At 35.5% G+C, this 10,164-nt stretch overlaps 1 protein-coding gene across 1 annotated transcript in view; it reads right to left on the minus strand.

Annotated features, from left to right (window-relative positions):
• Positions 1–858: 858 nt before the first annotated feature.
• The window catches only part of LOC106468704 (calbindin-32-like), a gene marked incomplete at its 3' end in the record, with an annotated part of 94,674 nt that continues 85,368 nt past the window's right edge, over positions 859–10,164 (minus strand). The window contains exons 8-10 of the mRNA XM_013929144.2: positions 4,585–4,630; positions 2,319–2,375; positions 859–930 (exon numbers count right to left, since the gene is read on the minus strand). Of these exons, the coding sequence (XP_013784598.1) occupies positions 859–930; positions 2,319–2,375; positions 4,585–4,630 (175 nt within the window). The remainder of the gene's footprint in view (positions 931–2,318; positions 2,376–4,584; positions 4,631–10,164) is intronic.

The following is a 10,164-nucleotide window of genomic DNA, read 5'->3' on the forward strand; positions in this document are numbered from 1 at the left end:
AGGCTGCTTTTCTGACCGCTTTATAAGCCTTAAGGCTGCTTGTCTTATTGCTTTATAAGATTTAAGGCTGCTTTTCTGTTGTTCTCTAAACTTAAGACTGGTTTGTTGATCGTTTTATAAGTTTAAGGATATTTGTAAGTATTTGTGATTTTTGCCTTGGGCTGTTCTGTGTGCTAAACGCAATTTTTTGAATGTGTTTTTTTTTTTATGGCAGTTTTTTGTACGCATAGAAAGTTTTCTTCAGTAACATTAGAATTTCCAATGAAATAACTTGTTTTACATGGTAGTGGTTAGGGCACTCGACCATGCGGATTCAAAGCCCGTCACCGAACATGCTAGCCATTTCAGCCGTGGAGGCATTATAATGTGGCAGTCAATTACAATTTTAGTTGGTAAAGAGTAGTTCAAGAGTTGGTGGTGGGTATCTTTTACTAGCTGCCTTCTATCTAGTCTGTCACTTCAAATAAGGGACGGCAGATAGACTTCGAGTAGCTTTGCGCGAAATTAAACAAAGAAACGAACAAACTTACCGTCTAGTTCTTCCTACTACACAGTTGATTATTAAGTTCCAGTCAGTTAAGTCGTGGGAACCTGTAGATTCTCACAGCTTAGAAAATTTAGATCGTAATATACATCTTAAGGGAACATTTTCAGTGTGACAGACTGTTTTGTTTTTTTGTATCCAATACATTGATCAGTAGAAAGTGTAGATACTGGCCATTCTAAGCTAGGAGTTTTACATACAGCGACACCTATGTCACACAATTTATCGTCCTTCATGCTTAACCGAGTTATAGGGGCATAGCAAGTTATGTGGTAAATGTAAAAAGGTTGAATATTAAGTTTATCAATATTTACCTTTTTCACAAGCTCCAACAGATCCTTCAAAAACCCTTTCAATTCTTCGTTTTCAATGGTGCCATTTTTATCCTGTTATAAACGCAGAGGAAAAGGATTAAGCCTTATAATTGTTATCATTTAACTCTAACATTATTATTTACATTTTGCTGTTATGCTTAACTGTCAAATTTATATTCCGTACTATACGTCAAAAATGGAATATTATTTATGGTAGAAATTACAGTTTATTATAATTTTTCTTAATAATGAGTACCTGGCAAGTTTATACAGAAATAACGCAGCATCAGGAGTATTCTGGAAATGAAACCACACAAATTACAAATACTTTCTTTCAGTGATTGTTACCGTAGGACACTTACTGTTATTTTGTTTCATCGCTCATAGATTTAATGTATAGAGTGCATCAAAGGAAAGTATAAAATGGGCAGGTTCCAATATCCTAGTGATAGGGTTGGATGTGGCATAGAGATTAATTTGCCCAGACTGTGGAGCCAATATTTCGTGATCTTTTGCCGCAAAAACGCGCTCCGCGCTTTGGGGTCATAGACGCGTTATAAGCGTGACGGTCAAATTCCACTATTCGGTTAGAAAAGAATTGCTCAAGAGTTGACGATGGACGCTGTTGACTAGCTGTCTTCTCTCTCAGTACTAAATTTATTTGTTTGTTCCAGAATTTCGCGCAAAGCTACAAGAGAGATATCTACACAAAATCGTTCCTATATATTAGTTGTTAATTACACGCATTTCTCGGTTTTTTTGAAGGTCGAAGTTAGTGAATTGGAATGTGTTGATGTAAAACATTCTAGTCTTTGTAACTAGAAGCGTTTTATTATCAATATTTAGTACAAACAAAGAAAAAACACGAAAAATAACAGTTATGGTTCACATAATACATCATGATATCACAAAGTTCCGTAACAGTCATCATGATATGGAGTGGCCAAGAAGATCGTATCAGAGGGGCAGTTTCCATTACTAATAATCATTTTGACGGGCACACCTACGTGTGATAGATGCATGAGAAATCTCGTGAGAATGTATGAATTTACTAAGTATATCTGACTGGTGTACATTCGCTGTCACAATGTATTCGAACACTACGCGTGACTGTGGATACTAGGGTATTAATTACACGTACTTCTCAGGGGATCATATATTAGTTGTTAATTACACGTACTTCTCAGGGGATCATATATTATTTGTTAATTACACGTACTTCTCAGGGGATCATATATTAGTTGTTAATTACACGTACTTCTCAGGGGATCATATATTAGTTGTTAATTACACGTACTTCTCAGGGGATTATCAAATAATATATGATCCCCTGAGAAGTGTGTATAATTAACAAATAAATAATACATGATCCTCTTGGAAACTGAGTTTCTGAAATATTTTAATAGTAATTTAGAAGAAGTAATGTGTAATAAGAAAAATGTATTACTACATCAACTTACCCTATCATATAGAGCAAACACTCTTTCAATGTCTTCCCTGGTTAGTTTACTGCAACCCTGATGCAAAGAAACAAAATTACCACACAATCCCACGGAGAATTCAAAGATAAATAGAGATGTCAATAAATTGATAACTCACGTAACGCTACAATCACTGACGCAAAGATATAGCAATAAATAAAGTGCATAATGTACAAGTGAAAACTTACACATTGCCAGTTATATAGAAGAAGAATGTACGAAAGAAGCAGTATTAAACATATCTAACGAAAGTCACAAAAGCTTCTTTCAACTAAGACAATATGTATATATATTAAAGATATAGGGACAGTACGTCTTGAGAAGGATGGGTGTATATGGTGTTTCTTCGTTGGAACCTCGTTTCAGTTTGTTTCTACCTCTCGACACCAAGTATCGGTACATAACTCATTAGTAACTTCTCTTACAAACAACTGTAGTGAGCTTGTGGACTCTGTCGTTAAGTAAGTTTCTAAAACGTCACAGAATGGCTCAATTACATTCAAGTTGGGGTAGGTATTGCGAAGCCCAGTGGTCAGCGTGCCAGACTGTGAATCTGAGAGTGCATAATTCGTGTCCCCCTGCCACAAAATCGCACTCGGCACTTTGGGGCCGGGAGTGCCTTATAATGAATCCCACTATTCGATAATAGTGGCCCAAACGTTGGCATATTGTTGATGACTGGAGTTCAGTGATTGTTACCATACAACACTTATTGTTACTTTGTGTTTGTTAAATATCACCCATCGTTCATGGATTTCAGGTACAAAAAGTGTACCGAAAGAAAGCATGAATTGGGCAGGTTATAATACCTTAGTGACAGAGCCGGGTGTGGCCTAATGATTAGGTTGCCCAGTCTGGAACTCTCTATAGACCTGCAGTCCTGAATGATGGATTTAATATCGGATTTATGGTTATCTTTTACATCGCATTAAAAACTTGGCATAGTTTGGTATTCCCAGTAATAATATATTTTTTACATATTACCCACAGTAAATGTGGATAGGAGTAGATGGGCTAGTATCAGCCTACTATCACGACAAAATGAGTTTGATGACCTGCTAGGTCAACGTTTCATTTCCTGTTAACATACGGACTTTGATAGTGCTGAAGATGTGAGCAACCAGACATAATTTTCAACAAATTCCTCATTATTATTTATTCAAAAACTTTAAGATTCATCATACCAAGCTGGTAAACGTATTTGTTTCTTTACTTGAAGTTAAGCACAAAGCTACACAATGGGTTATCTGTGCTCTGCCCACCACGGGTATCGAAACCAGGTTTCTAGAGTCCGCAGACATGCAGCTGTGCCACTGGGGGGCTGGTAAACGTAGGTGTGGTATTATGAATCCACTGTATACAGCTGATGTAATAACAACAGTTTCTTGGAAGTGTCGTTCATGTAGACTGTAATTTAGCGGTCAGGATAATAAATATGAGAACCACACGGTGCCAGGAGAAGGCTCGTTATACAAGCAGCAATATAAAGTATAGCATTAAATGCTTGCTTTTGTATAAAAACAATCTCACTCACAATTATTATTTTGTAATTGTGTTGCTCGCCATCTATCGTGGAATTACATAACATTTGTTGCCATTAGTAGCGGGGGTACTAACCTATTAAATTTTTTGCCTTGAGTGATTAATTAATCAGGTAAACTGAAAATGATCACTTCAAGCAAGCGTTAATTCACAAAAGGTGATGAATGTAATTTGCTAGATTTTGCTTTCGTTTCTCGATCTCTCATTTTTCTTTTTTATATTTCAGATAAACGTATCTCTCTCTGTTTCAAATTAAAAACGGTAAATTTAAAAAACCAAAACACTGCACTCTGAATTTCGACTTATAAGACGCATTATGATTTAGTAAAAAAATACACATAAAAAAGTTATAATTTTAATTTAAAAGCAGTTAAAATTACAAATGTTAGTATTTCAAATTAAAGTATAGATATACCAAAGCAATGAAAGTGATCCTTCGTGAATACTTATTTATTTCAAATGCCTTACAACAAGTATATATATAAACATATATATGATATAACAGAACAAACTAAAAGTAATCATTTCTGTATATGTATTCACATACTGGTAAAATTTGCATTCTGGTAAACGGGACTCTTTCGGATATTCAATATTTTCAAACACATAAAATATGTTAATCACTTCAGTAACCATATCATTTTTGAAAGCAAGAGTTAATTAACCTTAAAACCTTAGAACACTAAAGTAAAATAAACCTTACTTTGAAAGCAGACCGACAGAGGAAATTCTCCTTGACTGGAAGTAACCTATATAAGGAACCAGAACAAAAATTAACACTGAACAGCCTGTAATCATACACGTATTAACTTCATGATTACACAATCATTTCGTGAACTTGGTTAGGTTTATATAATAATGACCACAAAAAAAATGTGTTCAAATTATATGTGTTTCTCTATATTCTATTTTATCTCTAACAAGTCCAGTGATCAAAAGCAAATTAAGTAACGAAATATGATTTTTTTCCAGTACCTATATAATTACTTTATCAAGAATTGCCATGTCTTGAAGAAAGTGTTGGAATATAAGGTCGATAACGTATTTCCATCTCTTCTATCTAATTATGTCTCTATTGTCTCCCTCTTTCTGTTTATCTCTGCATCTATATGAATCTGCCATTCAGTTTATATATATATCTATCAGTACATATATATATATGTGTGTGTGTGTGTGTATCTACCTGTCTTTCTCTTATGTATACGTCTGTCAGCCTTGTTTTTCCGTTTATCTATGCGTCTATCAGCCATGTGTGTCCGTTTATTTATGTGTCTATCATCACTTGTCATTCTGTTTATCTGTATGAATATCTGAATCTGTCAATTTGTTTACCAATGTGACTATCTGAAACTGTTCTTCTGTTCATCTATATGAATATCTGAGCCTGTCTAACTGACTGTTTATCTGTTCTTTGTGACTATCTGAATCTGTCTTTCTGTTCAGTTATGTTTCTATCCCTCTACTTATCTCTGTCTATCAGTGCCATCTTTCTGTTTATTTATGTCAATAGCTTCATCCAACTTTCCTTTTGTTTAGATGTATGTTTATCACCAATTGTCCTTCTGTTTATCTATATGTTTCTGTACCAGTTTTTCTGTTTATATATGTGAATATCTGAAGCTGTTCTTTTTTATCTCTATGTCTACCACCAATTGTTTTTCTATTTATATATGTATTTATAAGTAACTGTTTTCCGTGTATTTATTTGTTTATCTGCAACTGTCTTTCTGTTTATTTATTATCTATTCACGTGTTTGTTAACATACTATTTGTTTGGTGATCATCATGATACTAAAATATTTACTAGTGATAAGTATTCTTTACTACCAAGAGTTATTCATAAAGCAAATGAAATCCGTGAAAATACCTGGTACTCAGCTCCACAACACAGCTTGTGGCTTATTGACTAATTATAGAGACAGCGAGAACGTTCTAATATTAACAAGTGCGTGATAACAAGAAACTGGCAATAAACTGTATCATTAAGAATATTTATAGAAGTCAGGAAGGGGAGCTTAGCCCTCCATGCTCAATTTTTGTGAATTTATAATACCACTAACTTCACCCAGTCCTCCGTGTTTCGCATCAAGTTTTGGTAAACTGACTAATGTTTACTTATTTCAACTTTTCACAGTAAGAGTTTTATAGGTTTATGTGTTACAGAGGCTTCGCTAGGCACTTGCACACGGAGCCCGTGCCTCGATTCTATTTGACAGTGCCCCAAACCCCAGTTGGTTTTCTTGAAAAAACCAGAAAAGAAAACCATGATCTCGGGGTGGGGGAGGCAATAAGCCCGAGACCCCCCATCTTTTAAGCACCTAGTGATGCCTCTGATGAGTTACTTCTTGATCGTCATACTACAGATCGGCCATCATTACCTGTATCTGTTCATAATATTCTAATCTCAACTAAACTCTAAATACTAAACAAACTACAAATTCATATGGCTATGATAAATGCAAATTTGATGACAATGAACCTTCTTTGAGACTAATAATTTTTAAGAAATGGCTTGAACTGAGTATATAATGATGATGAAGTTTCGTGGAAATGTTGTACATTTGTTGCTGTGTTAAACTCGTAATAAAGTTTTATTTGTTACCCATAAAAGCCGCCCCTAAGCCTTATTAAGTTCATATAGCGCACACCACGAGTTCTGTTGTATAATAATGTTGCAATATACAGTGACATATCCCCATGGCAACACATTAACTTTGTACAAATCGCACGTTGGTACCACTAAAACGACAAGTAGACAAGTGTACATAAATCAAACAAATAAATTCCCATTTTTATAAGAAAAATGAAAATCATCACCACAATTCTTTCTTAATTTTTGACTTGTAGTTACCTAGAGTTTTACTTTAAAACAACACCCTAATGACGGAGAGGCCACTACTCGTAAATACTTGGATTTATGGAACAAGCTTTTAAAAATACTAAAGAACTTAATTTGTAATAGAAAAAAATAGGTTCTGAAATAGAACTCCTCTTTTCATCAGAAGAAGAGCTTTTAAAACGACTAAAATATTCTTGCTATGTGAAAAGGTATCAACTTAACTCAAAATAAAAACTCTAAATTATACAGCAACTCAGGAATTAACTAGACGCAATAAGGTTGACTTAATTTAACTTGCATCCAGTAACCAGCCTGATACACAAGTGACTGATTTAAACCAAACAGCTGACAGGAACCAGCCTGATACACAAGTGACTGATTTAAATCAAACAGCTCACAGGAACCAGCCTGATACATAAGTGACTGATTTAAATCAAACAGCTCTCAGGAACCAGCCTGATACACAAGTGGCTGATTTAAATCAACCAGCTCACAGGAACCAGCCTGATACATAAGTGGCTGATTTTAATCAAACAGCTCCCAGGAACCAGCCTGATACATAAGTGACTGATTTAAATCAAACATCTCCCAGGAAACATCCTGATACACATGTGGCTGATTTAAATCAACCAGCTCCCAGGAACCAGTTTCATATACAACATAAACTAAACACCTCACAGGAATCAGCCTGATACACAAGTGGCACACTATATTGCTACAAAAACGTAATACGGACTTTACAGTATGTTATAAACAAAATATTTAAAAACAATACAATATTGTAAAAATAATATTACAAATATATTATAAATCAACAGTGTGGAAATAAAGTAACTTTTTCCTAAGTAACAGCGTCTACGAAGGGTGGGGCCACAGTGATAAATCAAACTCGAAAAGGGAGCCACGAGCGAAAAAAGGTTGAGAAACACTGCATTAAATGATCGTACTTAAAGAACACAATGTTAAAAAGTAAATGAATATGATGATAGTGATAATAATAATAATAAATGAGCTAATATCAAATAATAAGTTTCTAATATTAGAAGCTATTACGTCCCTTATTATTTGTTCAGTGTTATTACTTTTTAATTTGTTATTTCATTTCAGCAGCGGCAGCTTTTCGAAACTGTTATCACGATTTATGATAATATATATGTCTGGAAATTTCTTAACTAATTATCCGACATGTAATATAAACTACCTGGTTCGTGTGAATATAGTGTATTATCAGCTGAAACGTGTTAACCAAGAAAAGTTTCTGCTACAATTATCCAGGTCAGGAATTTAATAAAACATTTAACAGTACTTCTAAACTAAAATCTTACATAAAAATAAATTAATAAACCTTCTAAGTTAATATTATATTCAACTGAACATATAAACAGTAAACATTAGATATAATAATAATATTATAATAAATACAAACAACGCTTTATACACATTACGTCACGGATAGTCGGAAAGACATCGCTACAAATCGAATATGTCAGGTAGCATAGGCAAGCATAATTAGGTCCGAAACAATATATGTAACATTATATATATAATCGTAAAACTATATAAAATATAATTATATACAGTGTACAAAATATTATGATTTATATTTTCTATTAATATGTAAAGAATAGCGCTTTGCAAAGACGGAGTGACGCTACTTGCAATCGCTATGAATTTTCAAAGGTAGCTTCGATCCACCAGTCGCTCCTACAAACATATCGGTGCTACGCACAGCTCTGGATTTAAGCCAACTCCCAGGAACCAGCCTGATTCACAATTGGCTGATTTCAGTTATCCATCTCCCAAGAACTAGCGTGATAAACAAGTGGCTGATTTAAACAAAACAGCTCCCAGGCACCAGCCTGATACTCAAGTGACTGACAAATCAAAAAGCTTAAAGAAACCAGCCTGATACACAAGTGGCTGATTTAAATCAAACGGCTCCCAGGAACCAGTCTAACGACAAGTGGTTGATTTAAACCAAATAGCTCCCAGGAACCAATCTAATGCACAAGTGGTTGATTTAAACCAAATAGCCCCAGAAAACAGCCCGATTCCCAAGTGGCGGATGTAAACCAAATAGCTCCCAGAGACCAGTCTGGCTCACACTGGCTGATAAATCAGACAGCTTCTAGGAATCAACCTGATACAGAAGTGGGTGATTTAAACCAAACAGCTCCGGGAACCAGTCTCATACACAAGTGGCTGATTTAAACGAAACAGCTCCTAGGAACTAGCCTGATTCACAAGTGACTGATTTAACTCAAACATTTCCAGGAAACAACTGTTACCCAAATGGCTGATTTACACCAAAAAGCTCCCAGGAACCAGTTTCATATACAAATGGCTGATTTAAATTAAACAGTTACCAGGAACTATTCTGATACACAAGTGGCTGATTTAAACCAAACAGCTCACAGGAACCAGCCTGATACACAAGTGCCTGATTTAAACCAAACAGCTCACAGGAGCCAGTCTGATACATAAGTGGCTGATTTTAATCAAACAGCTCCCAGGAACCAGTCTGATACATAAGTGGCTGATTTTAATCAAACAGCTCCCAGGAACCAACCTGATACATAAGTGACTGATTTAAATCAAACAGCTCCCAGGAACCAACCTGATACACAAGTGGCTAATTTAAATCAACCAGCTCCCAGGAAACAGTGTCATACACAAATGGCTGATATCAGTTATCCAGCTTCCAAGAACTAGCCTGATAAACAAGTGGCTGATTTAAACCAAACAGCTCCCAGGTACCAGCCTGATACTCAAGTGGCTGATAAATCAAACAGCTCAAAGAAACCAACCTAACACACAAGGGGTTGATTTAAACCAAATAGCTCCAGAAACCAGCCTGATTCACAAATAGCTGTTTTAAACCAAACAACTCCTAAGAACCAGCCTGGTTCACAATTGGCTGATAAATCAAACAGCTCCTAGGAACCAACCTGATACAAAACTGGCTGATTTAAACCAAACAGTTCCCAGGAACTAGTCTCATACACAAATGGCTGATAAATCAAACAGCTTCTAGGAACCAACCTGATACAAAACTGGCTGATTAAAACCCAACAGCTCCCAGGAACCAGCCTGATACACAAGTGGCTGATAAATCAAACAGCTTCTCGAAACCAGCCTGATACAAAACTGGGTGATTTAAACCAAACAACTCTTAGTAACTAGCCTCATTCATGAGTGACTGATTTAAATCAAATAACTTCCAGGAACCAGTCTGGTTCACAAGTGGCTGATAAACCAAACAGCTCCAGGAACCAGACTGATACACAAGTGGCTGATTTAATCCAAGCAGCTCTAGGAACCAGCCTGATACACAAGTGGCTGATAAATCAAACAGCTCCTAGGAACCAACATGATACAAAACTGGGTGATTTAAACCAAACAGCTCCAGGAACCAGACTGATACACAAGTGGCTGATTTAATCC

Source organism: Limulus polyphemus, unplaced genomic scaffold, assembly GCF_000517525.1.
Source record: "Limulus polyphemus unplaced genomic scaffold, Limulus_polyphemus-2.1.2 Scaffold3123, whole genome shotgun sequence".
Classification (NCBI taxonomy): Eukaryota; Metazoa; Arthropoda; class Merostomata; order Xiphosura; family Limulidae; genus Limulus; species Limulus polyphemus.